Here is a 22437-nt window from a genome sequence, read left to right as displayed (position 1 = left end):
CCCCATTGGCGAGGGTGGAAATCTGTGTTAGGCGATGCCTCGTTTCCACCGTCCAAGTAAGGCTGGAGCAAATCTTCAGCAAAAACGTTTTCAGTGGGGAAGAGCTATTTTGTGACTCTTTTTACTAAACGTGGCTTTGTTTTTTCGGGGTGGGTTGTGGGGCGGGGTTGTTTGTGTTTTTGAAAGAAGTGTGGGCTTTTCGGTTTCGGGAAGACTTAAAGATGAACACCTGAAAAACGAAATATTTGGGCGTGCTGCCGCATTGCCTCGCGGGAGTAGTAGTTCTGCCCTCTCACGTCCTGTTCTCGCTGGGCTGGTTGGCTGGCTTGCTTCTTCCATGGTGTGCAGCCCTCCCTCTCCAAGAGAGGAGACTGCTGTTGTATCATGAAGGATGTAGGCTGACCTATCGCAAATGGGAGAATGAGGCACCAAACTGAAATGTTTTAGATTTTAGCTGGAATATTTGTTCTTGTATTTCTGCTCGATTATCAAAATTCTGTTGAAGATTTAGATGTAAACAATTTTGTTGCAGGTTTCAGAGTAGCAGCCATGTTAGTCTGTGTTCGCGAAAAGAAAAAGGACTTATGGCACCTTGGAGACTATGCTCAAATAAATTTGTTAAGCTTTCGTGAAGCATAACTTCATCGGGTGCATTCAGTGGAAAGTACAGTGGGGAGATTTTTATACATAGAACATGAAACAATGGGTGTTACCATACACACTGTAAGGAGTGTGATCGCTTAAGGTGAGCTATTACCAGCAGGAGAGCAGTGGGTGTGGGTTGTGGGGGACCTTTTATAGTGATAATCAAGGTGGGCCATTAATCAGCAGTTCACAAGAACATGTGAGGAACAGTGGGGAAGGAGGTGGGCTCCATTTGTTTTGACCAGCTCTAATGGTAAGATGTGATAAAATTGCAATAGTGGCCAACTCTTTTATCCTGCCCCACAGGGAGCCTGATGGGAACTAATCCTATAGTGAAACTTGGCTCCTAATACATTTTTGGACAAACGCTAACCTTAATTCCCAGAGCTGGCTTCGGCTGTATAGTTTGTAAAATCTCATGATCAAGTTAGTAAAAGGTTTGTTAACTCCTTGTGATATCTGCAGCAATTTCCTCTTCGTTGTGGACATTTAAGTTAAGGCCAGGATGGGGAGGTTGTAAAACAATTTCATTCCCTTCTGATCCTGCCTAATGACAATGGCTGTTTCTACCATCCTCTTCATGTCAGATCCTCCCAATGCTGTGTTTTATATGGATAACTTAGGTTTCAGAGTAACAGCCGTGTTATGTGATTTATATGCATAACTTAGTGATAGAACCTCCTCACTCCCATCTCCACTCAGAAAGGCACTCTGAGCCTGACATTCAACTAGTGTGAGAAACCTATTATTTCTAGGACAACTAACTTGTGTATTTATTCACTTTCAGTCTGTAAATTTGAAACTATCATTTTGTTATGCTGAAAAGGGTCTAAACTAAATCATCTTCCATAAGGAGTTTTGCCTGCACAAAGAATGGAGCATCTGGTTCATACACTTTTCTGTGCTCATGGCATTATGTAGAACTATCCCACTACAGTGAATGGGACAAGTTTTACTTAGGAGAATGAAATTCTTGAAACTGCCTGTCATGAGAGCATGTACATCAAACAGAATTGTCGAACTAGGGTGTCTAGTTTGGAAACTAAAACCCTATCTGAGCATCTAAATGTAAAAATTTTGGCCCTAAGTTTGAGGACATCTGTTTTACATTGCTATTCTAAATGTCTGCATGCTTCACAGAAGCATGAATATTTGCTAAGCTGTTAGTGTCATGTAGAATGTATGTAGATATGATGTCCAAACATTGTAAGAAACAAATTCCTACCACTGTATTGAATGCTATTTTAATCTCAGGTTATAGGTATATCCATGTGCAGTCATGTCACAAATATTGCTTGTTAGCCTCTGGTGTGTTACAATATATGCTATAATTTATCCATGTATTAAAGTATCTTAGCAACAGTTCATGGAAGTATTATATTCTGCAATATTCAGTTACAACTCCTTTATTTACAAGTGTTAATCTTTTAAAATGTTCACAATTCCTTACAGTTCATAAAATGTACAAATCTGACTTGAGTAACTTTCTTTATACTTGCTCAACCTTAAAATGCATGGAAGCAATTAATTTTAGAAACATAATTAAGACTAGTTTTTACAGTCAACCTACTCATAGAATTCTACTGTATAACCTTTGAGTAATTTTTAAACAAAGCCTATAATATAGTAAAAGAGTGGATCAAGTGATCACAGCAGAATGAGATACAAATACAATAGACAAGGAAGGGAATGACTGTTGCATGTGTATTTTTGCTATCATATGCTGCCCTCATAACTGAGTGGGTGTAGGGAATTTAGTCTAAAAAGTACTTTCACGTAAGATGATAACTCAGGGAGGGAGGCTATGTAATAGCGATCACTGGAAGTGTTCAAGGAAAGATAAGACAAATGGATGAGTAGTCAATGGAAATCTGATTTTCCTACAGTCATTAAATAGTAAAGACTAGCTAATCCCATAACAATAGTTATTTTGAGAATGGTGGATTAATCACCAAAATCTAGTTTACGTATCTGATTCAAATAAAACCCACAAGTGAATAACTGCTGTATATGAGGGCTGATACAGACTAGGTAAATTGCTATAGGAAGCTATATGAACATCTGTATGTATAATATACAGCTCACTCTTCTCTCAATTTGAGAAAAAGAAATACATGTATTGTGTATTTCATTCAGCCCCCTGCTGCTTGGCCCCAGTCCTCATCTCCTCATGTAATAGTACATATAGTCCTTTAGGTGCAGTAGTGGGCAGTGTAGTGTGTGGTCTATTTATGAATACATGAAATTCTCTCCATGATATTAAATATTATATTACGGGACAAAGCTGCTGTGCTTAACTACATAAGGAGTTCATTAAAAGCAAGCCAGCCCTATTTTTTTCCTAGTGGTGACACTAAAAGTTTCTTCGCAGTTTAGATTAGTTGTGTTCCCAGTAAGCTCTTTGTCATGTTTCCATTAGTTTAGGATGAAAGCTGTTGCATATAAGGTGTTACTGAAATCTATTCTACTGTCTCTTCAATTTCCTCTTTCCAAATCCAGGACTGTTTTGACTCCAAAAGACAGCTTGTTTTCTGTTTGTTAGTCTGCTAAAACTGATCAAGTAAATTATATTCTTATTAAAGTCAGCTGACAATGAATATTATACATTCATTAAAGAGTATTTAGACAAATCTGATTGATCAGTTCTCTTGGTAACAAGATCATGGCTTCCTCCTACTTTCCAGAAGATCTCTAATTTTGAGTCAGCAGTGTGCCCTTGTTGCCAAGAAGGCCAATGGCATTTTGGGATGTATAAGTAGGGGCATAGCGAGCAGATCGAGGGACGTGATCGTTCCCCTCTATTCGACATTGGTGAGGCCTCATCTGGAGTACTGTGTCCAGTTTTGGGCCCCACACTTCAAGAAGGATGTGGATAAATTGGAGAGAGTCCAGCGAAGGGCAACAAAAATGATTAGGGGACTGGAACACATGAGTTATGAGGAGAGGCTGAGGGAGCTGGGATTGTTTAGCCTGCAGAAGAGAAGAATGAGGGGGGATTTGATAGCTGCTTTCAACTACCTGAAAGGGGGTTCCAAAGAGGATGGCTCTAGACTGTTCTCAATGGTAGCAGATGACAGAACGAGGAGTAATGGTCTCAAGTTGCAGTGGGGGAGGTTTAGATTGGATATTAGGAAAAACTTTTTCACTAAGAGGGTGGTGAAACACTGGAATGCGTTACCTAGGGAGGTGGTAGAATCTCCTTCCTTAGAGGTTTTTAAGGTCAGGCTTGACAAAGCCCTGGCTGGGATGATTTAACTGGGAATTGGTCCTGCTTTGAGCAGGGGGTTGGACTAGATGACCTTCTGGGGTCCCTTCCAACCCTGATATTCTATGATTCATTATCAAGTAAATTTAAGTACACAGCACTGTAAATTTACATGGTGCTTTACAGAGTAAGACATTTATAATCCACAGGATGAGTAATCTTGTATTAAGCAATTAAAAATGTTGACCCTTAACATGCTGGCCAATCCCGTTTTATATTTTTGTGTTGAGGGTCTTGTGTGGGAGAATGGAGCTGCTGTGAGGAAAGAACAAAAGTTTAGACTCGTGGGCCCTACACTGCTCACTTCAGCCCTTTATTGGGAAGAAAAAACAAAAAAAACCCCACACTCCTGCTTCACTATCTTAACAGTTAGGGTATATAGTTCCTGGAACAGAACCCCCAAATTCTGCCCTGAAGACCCAGTCTGTGGAGAGTTTGAGATTTATTGTTCACTAAGGCCTTTTCGCATCCATATTATGTTGGGGATATTCTAGCAAAATGGAAAGACTATCCTTCAATTAAAAAAAAACGCACACAGAGAAGCTATCTGACTGCAGAGAGGAGGTGGTGCTGGAGTTTATTCAGCTCTTACATTAGAATTCTAAGGATAAGTATACCCTATTTTAAGGTTAAACCAGGTTATTTTATAGCACATTTGTTTCTCTCTCTTCCCCTCCTTTCCCACTCATTGGCACATTATATGTGTGGAAGACCACATGATGGTTATATATGAATGCTTTAGGTGCATTCAAATCTTAAATAACAAGCTACCTAAAGTATTACAATAATATTTCCCTTTAACACAGATTTGCAAAGCTGTCAAATAGCAACCTGGATCGCACAGGGTTACTAAGAACAAATGGAAATCCAGTTTTAAAAAGCCTTCACAACATTTAACTTGGCAATATTACAAAGAGTAAATGCTTCACAGCTCTACCTTTCAAAAATATTTACATTTGGGTAGAAGTGTTGCAGAAACTTTCTAGGGTTTATATATATTTTAGGTATGCACTACAATACTACAAACAGTTTAATTTACCACTTTTAAAAATATGCCTTCTGGTATATTAACTTTATATTGACAATATTCCAGTGGTGAAGAGCAGGTTACAGAAAATGTTGCTGAGTCTATACCATGTCTGAGTAATTTGAGGCATCCTCTTAGCCTGGATTTTACAGACCTGTTAGTATCATGTAACTTAAGGCAATTTTTGCCAATAGTATTAATGTTCTGGGTTCTTGACAATTTAAGTGCCTCATAATTCTGTTTCATGTTAGCCACATTCAAAGACATGAACCAGAAGGACCACTTTTCCAAAGGCCTGACCTGTAGTCCACAGTGGAAATGAGTAATTCACTGATAAGGCCAAACTTCTCATTTTACACACATAGCCCAAAACACTAATGTTGCTTGTTGGTAACTAGGATGCTCTGACAGTTCAGTTTTTATAGCAAACAAACCAAGTATTCCACTTTGCTTTTGAAATACTATATTCAGTACTGTCACCGGAAGTAGACTTCTTTTATAAGATAAATGGGGGGAAAATGACTGCTGTGTAGAAGAAATAAGTTTTCTCTGTAATAATTTTCTATTGGACTTTACTAACCTATCAGCAGACTTATTTAAAAAGAGTATGTGCAAATATTTTTGCACAAAGGGAAAGTAAAAATACTGAGTTTACTTTGCTTCTAGAATTTTAAGACAAACTACAAATTTCAGTTCAATACAAACAAATTTGTAGGTCTTTCTGGTTAAGTGGTGGAAACTAGATTCCAGCAACGTGTGTTTTTAGATTTTGGTAGAGCAATTATTTCCACAAAGATCTAAAATAAATCAAGAATTCCACCGTCTTTGGCATACAGTACTACACTTTTTTTTTTTTTTAAGCTGACCGGTCTTTCACAACCGTGACATTTCAAATTAGTTGATATTGCTACATAATTAAATAATTCTGGTATGAACACCATCAGTTGTTATTCCTTGATGTATTCTTGATTCTTAAATAAGGTCATTTCTTGTTATGAGATGGGTCTTCTAGAGTTATAAACTTTGATGCCATTCTGCATGGAAGAACGAGCATATTTGGTCAGAAGTGCACCTACTGTTTGCTTCTCTGCACATAAGTCTCTGGAGAGAAAAAGAAAGTAGTGGTGAAAACACTCTTCAGTAATTTTAAAAAAAGGTTATTAGGACACAGTATTTCAGGATTGAGTACAAACTGTTTCAGTAACCGATTTTCCTAATGTAGCAATCAGCCTGACTAGAGTGTTGCTTAATAAGCTATTGGTGTGCTTCTCCCAAAATGCTTTCAATCATCTAAAATTCATACCTTGGCATAGCTTGCTGCATTTATGTAACTCCCAAAAGCATATTACATGCTTTACAAAACACAAAGATGGTTCCTAACTTGAATATCTTACAATCTAAAAGGCAAAAGCCTAATTCTGTTCTCCATTACACCAGTATAGCTGTTTACACAACAGAGCCTATGCTGTCATAGCTGTATCAGCATAGCCCCCTAGTATAGACTTAGACAACATCGGGGTTTTCTGTCAGTGTAGCTACCACCTTCCTGAATCATGTTAGCTACATCAACAAAAACATTCTTCCATTGACAGAGCTGCATCTATACTGGGAATTTTGTTGGCGTAGCTATGTTGGTCGGGAGTGTAGGGTTTTTTTTTCACACCCCGATGGACATCGCTATACTGATAAGTTCAGACCACGCCTGAGTCAATGGAGTCACTTCAGATTTTACTCTAAACAGCAGAATTTGGCTCAAAGCTCTGAGGCAAGGACCATGTCAGACCAAGTGTGTCTGCTTGTACATTGCTTAGCCCAACAAGGCCCAGAGCTTGATTGGATCATGTGAATGTTATGTCAATTTTGAACAATCCAAAGGACTAAGGGAAAGGATGAAACATGAGAAGTAAGACTGGAGTGTAGTTCTGGAATTAAGTTTGATTTTACTGACTTTAAAAAGAAAACTAATTTGGGAGATATGATGTATAAAGGAAAGTTGAAGTTTTTTAGCCTTTTCTCTAAAGTCAAATATTTACTGCTAATCTCCTTTCAATTTTGCCTCCTTTTAAATATTTCCTGACTAAGCTCTTCTAATCCCTTAATCTTCCACTAGTCTGGCTGTCCCTTCTCCAGACTTTGGTCCAACACTCACTGTGAATTCACACTCTTAATAATCTGCAAGTGAAAAGTTGAGTTACATAACTTCCAGTTAAGATTTTGATTTCAAGATAGCTCATGTGGATGAGTCACAAAGTGTTACTAATAGGAGAAAAGGTCTACTAGGAAACAGTTTATAACTTTTAGCTTTTTATCCTTTGGAAAATTCTACCCCCACTGAAGTGAAAGTCAATACAAAACTTCCATTTAGTTCAAGGGGCCCCAGGATTTCACCCTCACTATTCACATAGTACAGATAATACTTCTGAATGACTATACTGTAAATATATTTTACTCATTTAGAATTTGCAAAAAAAATCTAGCACTTTAAGGTTTTATCAGCTATAGTTGCCCATGATGCAACCAAGTATACTAGAAGTACTATGCAAGTGATTATGTACTTACTGTACTTTAAAACAGTATTATGCTTAGTAGTGAACTACTTACTGAATATATGGGGTAATGTCTGCTTCTGTCCACTTTTCCCGAACGGTAAATAGCCTGTTGAACCTTTCCTGGTTATCCTCAGGTAAGTCTTCTACTTTTAGCAAGAAGATAGTCTCTGGTCTTGAGTTTCTATCCAACAGAGCCAAACCCTATTGGGACAATAATAGGATGACACAAATTTTAACGCAGAAAACATGATCAAACCTCCCGTCTCTTGGCATATCAATTTGTGTTACTGTTGACATTTATCTCAGTATTTTTAACCCCTAAACTCTGAGTAGCAGCAATACTAGAAGGAAAATTGAAACCTTCACAATACCTGCCATCATGAAGGAGGTAGTTCTCACATCCCTTAAGGGAGGGGAACATGTAAAAATACACAACTTGATATCCCACTACCACCTTCAACAACATTTATATTGGTTACAGCATGCTGGAATCATTAAAGGCTGTTCTACAGTATGTTGGACTTCTAGTTCTGTCTACATTGATAATAATAGACTGTAGATTTTAAATTTTTCTTCTATAGCTATGTGTATCAGGTCCAGGGAGACAGCTAGGAGAGCACTGTCATGCTCCTTCCTACACTGCTGAGGTCCTAGGCAGTTTCACTTTTCAGGAAATGCTTTGTAAATGCTTTAGTGCAGGACTATAGTGCTTCTCTCAGCTGCTGGCAAATACAGTTGAAATAAAAAATAAGAAGCCGGTTGTTCATGATTCATATACAAGTCCTACACAATACAGCAGTAAGAACATCCTGCTAATACATGAAACCAAATCCACTAGTTTAGTTTTTACCTTGAGCTGATCCAACCTTGTTGTCAGCCCTTCGGGGACACTTTGTTGCCATACTTCTTGAAACTCTGACAGATTGAATTTAACTGCATTTTGCAAGAGCATTTGTGCTGTAGCTGTGCATATTTTATCTGCATTCATTTCAAAATAAACTTCATCTGTAAAGGGAAAAATAAATTACACTCACAGGTTCTTACTTGCATTGGTATCAGGACATTTCTGTGCCTCAAGTTTCCCATCTGCTCTGCAGTCTACCCCTCCTGGCAGGGTAATTTGTGCCTAAGTTTCCCCTCTGGCTGGTTAAGTTAACCCTCTGGCTGGTTGTTTTATGCTCTGGCTAAACTAAAGTTCCCTCCCTTCCCAGGTAAACAAGAGTCAGAACAGAAACAAGTACATACTTAGTCCTCTCCTAGCTGCAGCTTTTAGCCCTGTTGATCAGGACTAACATCAACAGACCTGCACCCTCCTCAGGTGAAACAGTCCTTTTACCTCCCCTGCCACCCCCATCCCTTTCACTCTTGTTTATGCAAGTCTGATATCAACAGTTGTTTGCACTCTCTGAGCTAAACAGTTCAGTAGTCCTTTCACTTCCCCAAGGGCGGTATCCTGGTCTTCTCCCTTGATACAGGGTAGCGAAGAGGGTAAGGTGCACGTTCTCCCACTCTGAAAAACCTAGTCCAAAGCCCAACGAAAAAAAGAATATGTGCGAACCCTGGGTTTCAAGTTTACCTGCTTCACCTTCTCCCTTCCCAAACTCCTCCTGCATCCAGGTCCTCTCAGACTTCCAGGCCACTTCCTTGGGCTCAGACAAACCAACCCCTCCCATGCACCTTGTCTAGAGATATCCCAACAGTCACTGCTGCAATAGCGCCATTTCCAATGCCTTTAATGGAGAGCGCCACACCAGGTCTTGCCACTTCCGTGGTCTCCGCTTATGCAAGTAGAGTGCCTTCTATAGCTCTGCCTTTCCCAACACTCATTCCAACCCCACATTATGAGCTGAAATCAGAAACACCCATGTTGGGCCTATAGGCCCCACTATGCCCTACTACACAAGTTAATTCAAATGCCTGGATGATAAAATCCATCAGAAAAAGAGTTCTTTAATACTGTGCAACACATTTAAACTCAATCACAGAGGTTATGAATTGGAAAGATCTACTAGCTTATCTCAGGCACCTCTCTGCTAATTCATGATTTTTCTCTAATGACACTAGTTTCCCTATCCCATAGTTTAGTAGACCTCACTGTTAAGGAAAGTTTTCATGATAATCAGCCTAAACATTTCTTAGCTCAGGGTTGGCCTCCCTACTCTCTTACACTTTGTTGTTTTAGTTACGTAATTTGTTAATTCTTAACCCTCCTTTCTTAATAAATGCATCCCTGCCATAACTTACCTTCATCAGTATATTTCTTTCCATAACTTAAAAGAATATGTTGAATCATTTCTCTGAAAGAAAAAGTTAAACTTTAAAATCAACTTTTATGCATTTCAGATTTATGGCAAAGGAAGGCATTTTGAAATTATGTATTGTATAAAGTTAGCATACAATCAAAAAAATCACTACAAATACCTTCCTCCCTCCCACTAACACACTGAAACAGGGGCAGACAAAGCAAAAGCAGGAAAGACAATAGGGGATGGGATGTGTCATAGCAGCTGAAGGGTTAGGGAGCAAAGGAACAGACTAAGGCGACAGAGCTGACAGAGAGACATAGAAGTAACAGGAGCTGAAAGGGAACAAAGTAAATAGGGGCTGAAATGGACAAAGTGAGGGAGGTTGATCCAGGGTCTCTGAAGATCCCCTGCCATGGTACCCCAGCAACTTCGCCTCCTTAGTGCCCACTCCCACTGTGCTTTGAAGAGATGCAGAGGGAAGGAAGATAGGACTCTTGCCTGCCCTCATTTTTCACCAGCAAAAAGCATCACAGAGGTTCACAAAGCACTGCAGATATGTATAACATATTAATAAAAGGTACTTTATGGACTGGTTGCATCAAATTATAGCCTAACTTGTACTACTTTGCAGATTTTGGATAAAAGCAAAATGTTAGTATGGGTTTTTTTCCCCTAAATGAAGTTCAACAAAAATTTATAAAGCCTCAGTCAGTAAGCACAATTCAGTAGCCTTGTAATTTGAATGGAATGGCCTGTAAATATTTTAATACTATTCTATTAATATGATCACTGATATTTATTCAAATAAAGCATTACACTACCAGAAGTGCCACTGCATAACACAAAATGATTATGCAGGAGGTGCCCACCACACATTTTTCGTTTGCCATGCTTCCTGAATGGTATTCCACCATGGGCAGCAGTCTGCCAATTAAGTCATGGGTACAAGCAGAACATACAATAGAGTGAACAGCACTTTAGCTGCTGTGTCAGTGTACGTTTTAACAGTAGTCAGTGGATACTTATGCCTGCTATGAGACTGGAGTAGGATTTTTTGTAATCACGACCCATGATTATGTGACACTGACCAGGGAACAGAGATCAGTCTAACCAGACCTGAAGTGTCACACCTTTACTGTATAAAATTACTCAGGGCCATGCTATACTCCCCTTGAGCACATAAAAAATGGTGGGAGGGAAAAATGGGTATAAGAAGCCCGCACTGTGGCCCATTCACAGCAAGGGACACAATTGCAGCCCACATACTCCCTATATAAAAGGACTGCTCCCCTATGGGACAAAAGATTCCTGCAAAACATATGAGGAGACAGGCCATAGCTCTGTCCCACCTACATACCAGACAACAAAGGTGGCCAGAAGCATTTAGAGTGGGCAGGGGGTAAGTGCATCTCTTCCCGCCCCAAGTAGGTTGTAGCAATGAATGTGTTCCTAACTATGAGCCAGAGCTCTCCATGGAGCAGTGCAGCTCCACGCTGACCTCAGAGCAGGATTGTACCTTGAAGGTGAAATGGATTTATGTTTTACGGAGTCAAAGAACTTCTAATCTTGAGCACTGTTAGTTGAATATAGTTATTATACGACTCCTCTATGGTAAGTGCAAATACTAATGATGATTAATATGAGTAACAGTAATTTGTTTTCTAGTGCTTTAAGCACAAAGAAACAAAAAGATACTTACTTGGGTTCCAGGGATCCAAGTTCTTGAAGACAGATACTTAAAGGAACCTTGCTAAAAGACCAAGATTCAGAATCTATTAACTGAGTCACATGATTCAGAAGTTTCATCTCATAATCAAATTCTAGAACCCTCCAATATCCTGCCAAACAGAAGAAATATGTAATAATACTTCGTAATTCTGCTTCTCTGAAAATATCTTTCAGGATTCTCACACTTGAGTCTCAGCTCCCTTTCAAGGCACAAACAGAATACCAAGCTCTTAAAAGATTATTTAAACATCATTTAACAAGAGGAGAAAAAGGAAAGGAACAGAATAGTAGAATGGAGCAGAGACCAGTGTGATTAAATTTTTCAAGGAGAGATCAAAATACCTTGTTACTTTTCTATGTAAATCAACTACTGCACAGTTGTTACAGGGATGTTATACTATTGAATAGGGATGTAGTCAATAAGAATTTTTAATATTTTGTGATGCATGTTATGCAAGCATTTGAGAACTACTAACAATAGTGGCAGGTATTCTCAACCCACTATGCATGCCTATGTCTATCTGCCTGCCTTTCATGTTGTGACTGCTTGGAGTCAAATAAAGCAATTAACTCCTTTGACTCCTACATAAAACATTGGAAGATACTATTGACATTTCGGGAGAAAGCTATACAAAGCCCTGCAGAGACCACCACTTTCTTGCATTCCTCACTAAGTTGACCCCATGTGTTATGCTACAAAATAATACATATCCTACCTATAGGGACAAATACCTTCAATTTTACAGGCATTTATAACCTGCAATTGATGCAGTATTTCCTCCTCACTCGCTTGAATCCGATCTAGCAAGTCTTCCATTGTATACTGCAGCATGCAAGAAGAAAAAAAAAATGGATTACCTTCAACCCTTGCTAAAGCTAAACTGAAGAAAGTAAATATTACCTCATATAAATATGATGAAGATAAACATTATTTAGAACAGGGATGGGAGAACACAGTGGAGGCTTGGGTTTTAAAGTCTCTTAAATTTACCACACTAGTTCAAATTTGCAAACAATCTTTTCCTGCAATTTAAACTAGTTTCTCCAAAGATCATTCAATTTTTTTAAAAAATAACATTCTTTCTAAATAAAGGAAGCCTTTGCACCATGTACCAGTGATATAAGACTACCTCCAGAAGTCAGACTAGCTCAAGTGGCCATCCTATGCGAGGTACACATTTGCAGCATGCAAGAAGATACCATCAGAGATGCTTAGTTTTGCAGTTTTCAAACTGTGGATTTGTGTCTCCAGAGGTAACATACTTTAAAACGTATTTGCTGTTAACAAGCAAGTAAATAATATATAGAGGTGAGAAATAACAGACCTCAACCCTATTGTCCCTCTGCAAATTTGTATACACAGAGTTAATCTCTTACCTCTCTCTAAAAGTGCAAAGTTTCAAAAAGTTCAGTGAATAGAAGATTGTGGGGGCAGAATAGATCTGGACAAGAAGAAGTCTGGAGAAAAATGTGAGAAGTGAGGGACATATGCTTGTTTTGTTAAAATATTATATGTTTGCTGTTGAAGAAAAAAATCCAGAATATTTAACGTTGTTTTAGTTAAATAAAACAATTTAAATGTCTGTCTGGTGATGTTCTCCTCCTAATACAGCATGGCAAGAAAATCCTCCAAATATTAATGATTAACCTGTTGAATTGGAAATAGTTCATCTCCCAATGACTTCATAAATATCTGCTTCAATTACTTTTGGTAAATGAAATAACCAAACAATCATTCATTTTCTGATTTAGCTGTAAAACTAATCTGAAAAGTTTTCAAAATAAATCACTGTTTAAAAATGTAAAGCGTGTACCTTCTAAAAAAGAAACCTACATCTATTTTTGAGTTGTGAAGAATATGTATTAAGATTATAATAACCAACAAGAATGCACTTATGTAGAAAACCATGATTAAATCAAGTCTTCCTGACTAGTGATTTAAATCCTGATTTAAATCAAATCCACCCTGCATCTTAAATAGTTTATTCTGTCTAAATTTTACTGTAATTTCACTGGCAACAGTATTCTTCACTTTCTGCCTCACACTTGTTCAGTGCTGCTGTACTTGGATACTGAATATCCGCTGTTTTACTTCATTGGTCAGCAGTGAATACATTGAAATATTGAGTGAATATATGCAACAAACACTGTAGCAGTATGCTGTGTTATAAAAACATGAGTTTCCTATAATCTACTGAATTGATCATTTTTGTGCACAGGAAAAAACAATCACTTGTTAGTTGCCCATGCCAAGAGAAATGCAAAGAGTTAACAAGGAGCATAACAAAAATGCATATCATCACTTGTATTGTGGTAGCATCTAGGGGCTCCAGTCAGAATTAACGCCCACAGCAAGGCGTAGCCTGTCCTCCCAGGGAACTTACAATCTAATTTAAAGTTCCACAATGTTATCTGTAACACAGTTAAGAATCTTATGTTTTTTTAAAAAAAAAAAAAAAAAATTATCCCTTTAATATTCTGAGTTTTGGTCGGAAGATAGAAGATAATTAGACAAAACTGACAAGTTAAAAGTATTTTCTTTTAAACGCGGAGAAGTCTCAGATGTTACCTTTGAGCATTAATATTTGAAAGGATATTTGTATTGTCATGCAAATGTAAGTTAGTTTTAAAACTAGTCAGCTAATAGATCATATGTAAATGTTCAGAAACTGTATTTTACTCCATCATGAAAAAATTCTTTACTTAATAATATTTCCTCAAGACGTGCCTTATATTTTAAGTCAGATGATTCATATCTCTCATTCTGACCATTCTTGATGCCTGAACTGGATTTTCTGAAGGCAGAACTTGCAGGTTAATAACAAAACCTATGATCTCTGGCAGCACAGATCTGTAATTATGTCTGCCTTTGGAGTAATCTCAACCCTTTCTCCCTCCACTTCCTCCATATCACCCTTGCTATTCTACTTCTCTTCCTTCCCATATCATTCTACTTCCCTTTCCTTAGTGGTGAGTGCCTTTTACATAGGGTAAAATGAAGTCACAAGTAACGGTGGGGAAAGCCACTACACCTGATAGTCACATAACATTTGGGGGATTTAGATAGCCAGTTCCTTAAGACTTCAAAATGGATGTTGTCAGTTTTCCCCCCCACAACTTCTGGCTTCATTTTGCTAGCTTAGTGCAGAAGTCTTCCCCCTGCAGAAGGGGGACAGTAATTCTTCTCACCATCCTCTGTCCAACGTTTTCAAACTTTTTTTGAAGATGAAGAAAATTGTTGATTTCCGTGACCCAGTGGAGCTGGGGATGAGGGGTTCAGCGTGTGGGAGGGGGCTCTGGGCTGGGGCAGAGGGTTGGGGGTGAGGGTTGTGACCAGGAATGAGGGGTTCAGGGTGTGGGAGGGGGTCAGGGCTCTGGGGTGGGGCCACGAATGAGGGATTTGGGATGCAGGAGGGGGCTCTGGGGAGGGCTCAGGGCTGGGGTAGGGGATTGGGGCATGGGGGTGGAGTGGCTTTTCTGCGGCCGCTCCCGGTCAGTGGTGCAGCAAGGGTGCTAAGGCAGGCTTCCTGCCTATCCTAGCACCGTGGACCGTGCTGCGCCCTGGAAATGGCCAGCAGCAGGTCCGGCTCCTAGGTGAAAGTGTGTGAGCTGCTCCGCATGGCTCTTGCCTGCAGGCACAGCCCCCCCGCCCCAAACTCCCATTGGCTGGGAAACGGCCAAAGGGAGTCCGGAGCCAGTGCTTGGGGTGGGGTTAGCATGTGGAGCCTCTTGGACCCCCTGCCTAGGAGCCAGGCCTGCTGCTGGCCGCTTCTGGGGCGCAATGCGATGTCAGAACAGGTAGGGACTAGCCTGCCTTAGCCGGGCAGCACTGCTAATGGGCTTTTAACAGCCCAGTCAGCAGTGCTCACCAGAGCTGCCACAACCCAGTGCCTTACATTCCGTGACCCAGTACTGGGTCGCAACCCACAGTTTGAAAACCATGCTCTAGTCTACACAAAAAAGGAAGACTATCTCTTCTCACTAAGGCAAACAGCTTTCTGACTGCAGCCAGTAACACTGTGAGCAATTCCTGACTAGGTTAGCATGCCAGGCTGTCTCAAGCAGGGAGAAAAAGCAGCTCAGAGCAGGACTGTGTACAAGGGCACAATTCTGCATAATTAAGTAAAACTGGGAGCAAAGCTATTTTTTCTAGTTAAGAATGTAGCTTTACTAGGCTTTTATAGCATTACCAATTACAAAGGAAAAGTAAAAACAAGGAAGTGATTTAGTCTCTAAGGTGCCACAAGTACTCCTTTTCTTTTTGCGAATACAGACTAACACGGCTGTTCCTCTGAAACCTGTCATTACTTAACAGGCTTACCTTTGAGTCAGTCAGAGCTTTCTCTCTCTCACTGTCTGGCCCTTCATAAGGATTTTCCATTAGAAGTTTCTTTAGTTTCTTTAGTTTAGGTCGACATTTCCTTAATTCCCAGTAATTATTGGAGAAACCAGCAATCTACAAAAAGAAATTAAAGATTCTGTGACTCATTTAATTTAACACTGTCAGCCAAGGTAACTTGCAAAGAATAATTAACAATGAATTTTATAGAGGTCACATAATAAATATCGTGATTTTTTTTTTTTAAAAGAGATTGTTTCTCGTTTCTAAAGAAGAGTAGGCAGAAATATTCTCAGCACTGAAGTCCATTATTGGGAATAAGAGTTAGAAGTCTGTAGTTCAGTAATAAAAGCATACCTACTGTCTACATGACAAAGAAACCAGCTGGTCTCTACATATGGACAATACCTGCTAATGGCCAGATATTTTAAAGTCCTGTCAATTTCACCCCTTCCAACATCTGTTCTTTTTTTCTAATACCTCAGTCTTGCTGCTCTCCACAAGCTATCTTCCCAATTATTTCCCATATCCTGGAATTCCTAGTTAATGGGCATTTTACTACACAATGAATGCGGAAGGGAGCTATGAATCATCACTTCATTAAACATGCATCTTGGGAAAGAAGAAAGATGTTCACTACATAACTATATAAGCCAGGTACATGCTCTAAGTGTGCCCATGGGTCATTGTTAAAAATACTGCACACTTCTTTTCCCCAGGCCCTGAAAAAGAGGTTTACCAGCGACACCATGGCAGGGTTCGGAGCCCAGGTGGGTGCCTCCCTTTCCAAAGATATGTATACAGAGACAGGACATGACAGAAGCTGAGTGGGACAATCAGCAGAAGAACTGCCTTCATTCCCTAATCTACCACACAGGGAGAAGAGAAACCCAAAAGTGTAATTGATACAAGGTCTCCAATCTTCTAAACTCTCTAGGACCTTCAGAGGAATCCCAGGGTGCATTGAAATACCTCTGAAGCATACCTTGGGCATCCCCCAAAAGTCCTACTGAGGCGTTCAGATGATAGGAGGCCGTAGGCAATGCTCTTCTGTTGAAGAGGCCAGCAATCAGACAGGTGTGAGCACAGAATGGGGAAGGCACAGCAGGCTCCAAGCTCATTTAGTGGTATTGCTCTCAGATCCAACCCTTTCCCCTGTATGAAAAATCCTTCTAACAGCTGCAGTAACAGAAAAGCTCAGGTTTTTTTTTTATAAATGTATTTTTAAAAGTCAGGATTTTAAAGATGTTCTAGAAATTTGATTTTTAAGTAATTTGTTTTTAAATTGTCCTTTTAACCATTTAAGCTAGATTGTCAATTAAAAAAAAACAAGCACTACTACTCAAGAAAGCAGCCTAGATATGAAATACTGTATCCAAATTCTGTTTGGAAAGCTTAGACTTCTTTTTGTTTATAGTTTTTGCCTATATTAGTTTATTTTATTAGTTTATGACCTCAGTTCTCCAGCTCTTTTCACATGCAATGGCAATTACACAAGCAGAATAACTACAACATTTGGGGTTTTTTTCTGTACTTATTTTTCATTTCTTTTCAAATTTCTCAGAGAAGAAGATATTGCTGGTCATTTAGTGGTTGAAAAATATGCTAACACATAATGAGTTCATAGCCAGAGCTAGTTGCTCACCCTGGACAAACATAGCAGAATGCTCAGCCCCTGTGGAAGGGAGTGCTTGCTCCTGAGTGATCATCTCTTTGGACTGATGCATGAGCCTTTCAATACTGCTTCCAGAAGAAAGGTAATTTATATTATTTGTATTATAGTAGCACTTACAGGCCCCAATCCCATTATGTTTAGCACTATGCACACATAACAAAAAGAAAGTACCTCTCATAAAGAGTTTGCAATCTAAGCAATATAACTATACACTACAACAGGGGTGGGCAAACTATGGCATGCAGAATTGCCCCCAGTGGTGCCATGGGCCCCACGCCGCTCTGAGAAGCGGCCAGCACCATTTCCCTGGAGCCCCAGGGTCAGGGGAACAAAGGGCTCCATGCGTTGCCCTTGGCTCCAGGCGCCGCCCCCCACAGTTCCCATTGGCCGGGAACGGGAACCACGGCCAATGGGAACTTCAGGGTAGGTCCCTGGAGGCGTGGCAAGGGCAGTGTGTGGAGCCCTGTGCCCCCCCACGGGGCTGTGCAGGGACATGGTTCTGGCTGCTTCCCGGAGCGGTGTGCACCACTGCCACCCCGGAGCTGCTTTAGGTAAGTGGCGCTGGGCTGGAGCCCGAATCCCTCCTGCACCCCAACCCCCTGATCACCCTCCTGCACCCCTTCCCATAGCCCCCTGCTGCACCCCCGGGTACCCAACCCCCTGCCCTGAGTCCCCTGCCACACCCTGCACCCCTCCTCTGCCCCAATCCCTTGCCCTGAGCCTGTTCCTGCACACCGCACCCCCTCCCATACCCCACACTCCCTCACGCACCCCAACCCCCTGCCCAAGCCCTGCATACAATTTCCCCACCCAGATGTGGCCCTCGGCCCAAAAACTTTGCCCACCCCTGCACTACAACATGTTTGGGATGGTGTTAGGAAAGATCCCAACCAAAAAAACCCCAAAGTGATTTGACAGGAAGTTATCTTGGTGCCTGGGACTTAAAAAAATCATTACAGAACATAGCAAGAGTGAAGGAGAAGGAATATTACTTTCTTGTTAATCTACTTTGTTTTGAATGGACTTTTTCCTACTAGCAGAACTGCAAACTCTGCGGAATAAATGATGCTCTGATTGTTCTAGAACTGGAGAAGGAGGGCGACTCCTCCTTAGTGATGTCATTATACCCACTGTACAAAATTAAGAGCAAATGATAATATTTTCCTAACCATTTTTAGGAAAATTTGATCTATTACATTTGCTTCAAAGGGGCAGAAACAATGAATTCTTTAAACTCATAATTCTAAAATCCTCCATCCCATAGAATCTTTCCAGATGCAACAGGTAGGATAGAAGAGTCATCTTTGAAGATTTTTTTTTTAGACAATGGAACTAAGAAAGTGCAGCAAAATGTACCTTTCAGGGTAGGCCATTTAAACAGGCACTCTACTAATGTAAAAGTGTCAATTTGCTCTTCGTGTCTTATATTTAAGACAGCTCACTTGAGTGAAGGAGAAAATATCTATTCTTTGAAGTTACTAAGCACCATAAGTACTTACTGCCTCACCCAAAACAGACTTTATGCTTGGATCTGTTAAACAGATGATAACTGAAGCCATGATAGATAAGTTTTATGTTAATACACTCATGCTGATCATTTGCAATTGTAAGATACTATAATAATAGGCACCTTAGGTGAAACACTAATGTGAAGAATAGACAATAAGGAAACAAAAGAATATACCTGGGTGTGAATGACATTACATGATGCTTGATCTACAAGCAGCTGTTCTGGAGTTTTACAGCCAGGGATAAACAGCAACATATTTGAAGTATCTGCTATTTTCATATCATAAGTTTTATCTTTACTGCACAGCACAGCTTGTTCATCTTTGTCACCACGAATCACTAGGCTGAAAAAAAACAAGTTCTTGTTTTTAAATGCAAAAATAGCAAAGGAATACTCATCTTTATTTACAGATGACATAACATTTCAAATACATTAAAAATATTGCTAACCAGGTGGCAAGTTGCAGTTACTATGACTACTGCTACCAGTTGGAATATCATATCTACAAGTTTCAGAGTAGCAGCCGTGTTAGTCTGTATCCGTAAAAAGAAAAGGAGTACTTGTGGCACCTTAGAGACTAACAAATTTATTAGAGCATAAGCTTTCGTGAGCTACAGTTCACTTCATCGGATGCATACAGTGGAAAATATAGTGGGGAGATTTTATATACACAGAGAACATGAAACAATGGGTGTTACCATAGAGACTGTAACAAGAGTGATCAGGAAAGGTGAGCTATTACCTTCCCCCCCTCCCCCCCACTGAATTCATCCAGTGAAGTGAGCTGTAGCTCACGAAAGCTTATGCTTTGTTAGTCTCTAAGGTGCCACAAATCCTCCTTTTCTTATTACCAGCAGGAGAGCAGGGGGCAGGACCTTTTGTAGTGACAATCAAGGTGGGCCATTTCCAGCAGTTGACAAGAACAGTAGGAGGGGAAAAAAACAAGGGGAAATAGATTTACTTTGTGTAATGACCCATCCACTCCCAGTCTTTATTCAAGCCTAAGTTAATTGTATCCAGTTTGCAAATTAATTCCAATTCAGCAGTCTCTCATTGGAGTCTGTTTTTGAAGTTTTTTTGTTGAAGAATTGCTACTTTTAGGTCTGTAATCGAGTCACCAAAGAGACTGAAGTGTTCGCCGACTGGTTTTTGAATGTTATAATTCTTGACATCTGATTTATGTCCATTTATTCTTTTACGTAGAGACTGTCCAGTTTGGCCAATGTACATGGGAGAGCGGCATTGCTGGCACATGATGGCATATATCACATTGGTAGATGTGCAGGTCCTTGCTTACAAACAGCCCCCCAACCTGAAGCAAATACTCACCAGCAACCACACACCAAAAACACTAACCCAGGAACCTATCCTTGCAACAAAACCCGTTGCCAACCGTGTCCACATATCTATTCAGGCAACACCATCATAGGGCCTAATCACATCAGCCACACTATCAGAGGCTCGTTCACCTGCACATCCACCAATGTGATATATGCTAACGAGAGACTGCTGAATTGGAATTAGTTTGCAAACTGGATACAATTAATTTAGGCTTGAATAAAGACTGGAAGTGGATGTGTCATTACACAAAGTAAATCTATTTCCCCTTATTTCCCCTCCTACTATTCTTGTCAACTGCTGGAAATGGCCCACCTTGATTATCACTACAAAAGCCCCCTCCCACACTCGTAATAGCTCCCCTTTCCTGATCTCTCTTGTTAGTCTGTATGGTAACACCCATTGTTTCATGTTCTCTGTGTATATAAAATCTTCCCACTATATTTTCCACTGCATGCATCTGATGAAGTGAGCTGTAGCTCACGGAAACTTATGCTCTAATAAATTTGTTAGTCTCTAAGGTGCCACAAGTCCTCCTTATATCTCCAAGTTGTGACATACAGTTAGTTTAATCATATTACTGTTACCCCTTCCTCGTTCCCACACCTCTTGCTCATTTGTTCATTTCACCCACTTTCTGATCTTTTAAATCTTGATCCTGAAAGCTCATATACATGACCAACACTGCACTGAAGTCCCAGTCACGCCCAGCTTACTTCAGGGCACTGGGTAATGGCACAGCAACTGTTCCTCTAATAAAAACCCAGACCTATTAACTCGGAATGTTCTTCAGAAAAAACTTCTGCTTCCATGTGATTTTTAACATTTTCCTACACTTTTGCCTTAGAGCAGCAGTTCTCAACCAGGGGTCCGAGGCCCCCTGGGGGGCTTTCATCAGGTTTCAGGTGGTCCTCCAAGCAGGACTGGCATTAGATTCACTGAGGCCCAGGGCAGAAAACCAACGCCCCTTCGCCACACCACCCAGGACTGAAGCCAAAGCCTGAGCAGCTTAGCTTCATGGGGCCCCCTGTTGTGTGGGACCCCAGGTAAGTGCCCTGTCTGCTACCCCCTAATGCCAGCCCTGGCTTTTATATACAGAAAAACAGGTATGGTTGTACAGCTGGACCATGGAGTTTTTATAGCAAGTTGGGGGGTTCTGAGAAAGAAAAAGGTTGAGAACCCCTGCCTTAGAGGACAACTGCAGTCAAATGAAGGATTTTTCAAACCTTTTACTAACCACAACCCCCACGGCACTCACACTTTCTCCCAGGGCTCCATGCTCCAGAGAGTCCTGTGTGGCCCCTAAAACCAGAATACATCCCACTGTTTCAACCAAAAGAAACTACCCTGAACCACGAAAAACAAATGGGGTTCGCACGTATGCACTTCATGAATAGTCCTACGGAGCTCAAAGGAACTATTCACAGGCAGAGTGTTGAGAAGTTGAGAGCCACGTTTTAATTCATGGTGCTGTTCACGGGAAACAGATACGTTCCAGGGATACAAACCTTGATCATTTCACATTTTAACCAATAGGGAATTAAAACAATGAATTAAAAACAGAAATTTAAACTCCGCCCGGGCAAGATGCGCAGGGGGCCCCAGGGAGGCTTTCGGTTCGGCAGCTTGTACAGAGCCATTTTAACTGTGATCTGCCCCTTCATTCCCCCCCGGCACCCAGGTCACACGACCGCCTGGCAAGGTCCCGGCGGTCCCTCCCCCTCGCGATCGTTCCTGCCCCGCCCGCCAGGGCGCGCTGCAGGCCCGGTCCCCCGCGCGCGCCGCAGTCCCAGGCCGGGCCACCTCCGCACCTGCGCCCCGCCTCCAGCTCGGCGCAGAGGCCCGGCTCCAGCTGCAGCAGGCAGCACTCCCCGGCGCTGGCGCGGGGGCTGAAGCTGAGGCAGTGCACGGGCGGCAGCAGCTCCGCCGGCTTCAGCTTCGCGATGTGCAGCGTGGCCTCCACCTCCTCGCGGCTCCGCATCCTGCCCGGCGCCGGGCTCCCCGCTCAACGGGACGGGCGCGCGGCAAACGGTCCCGAGAGCGCGCGAAAACCCCGCGCCGCGCTCGGGGCGGGCCCTGAAGCGGGGGAGAGCCCTACATCCGCCAGAGAAGAGT

The 22437-nt window shown here is 41.1% G+C and overlaps 1 protein-coding gene across 2 annotated transcripts; it reads right to left on the bottom strand.

Moving 5' to 3' along the window:
* Window positions 1-1801: 1801 nt before the first annotated feature.
* Window positions 1802-22410, bottom strand: DSCC1 (DNA replication and sister chromatid cohesion 1). Of its 2 annotated transcripts, none has more exons than XM_073330246.1 (9): window positions 22134-22410; window positions 19159-19327; window positions 15782-15916; window positions 12177-12283; window positions 11432-11482; window positions 9731-9783; window positions 8337-8491; window positions 7539-7687; window positions 1802-6038 (listed from the first exon to the last, which is right to left on the bottom strand). In XM_073330246.1, exons 1-9 carry the CDS (start codon window positions 22301-22303, stop codon window positions 5930-5932), a joined length of 1098 nt encoding a protein of 365 aa, XP_073186347.1. In that variant the 5' UTR covers window positions 22304-22410; the 3' UTR covers window positions 1802-5929. The 2 variants fall into 2 exon arrangements, with proteins under 2 accessions (XP_073186347.1, XP_073186346.1); XM_073330245.1 differs by having other exon boundaries at window positions 11432-11570; window positions 12193-12283.
* Between the last annotated feature and the right edge of the window lie 27 nt (window positions 22411-22437).

The sequence above is a fragment of the Lepidochelys kempii genome, chromosome 2 (assembly GCF_965140265.1).
Source record: "Lepidochelys kempii isolate rLepKem1 chromosome 2, rLepKem1.hap2, whole genome shotgun sequence".
Classification (NCBI taxonomy): Eukaryota; Metazoa; Chordata; order Testudines; family Cheloniidae; genus Lepidochelys; species Lepidochelys kempii.
This window is presented reverse-complemented; position numbering and strand designations above follow the sequence as displayed.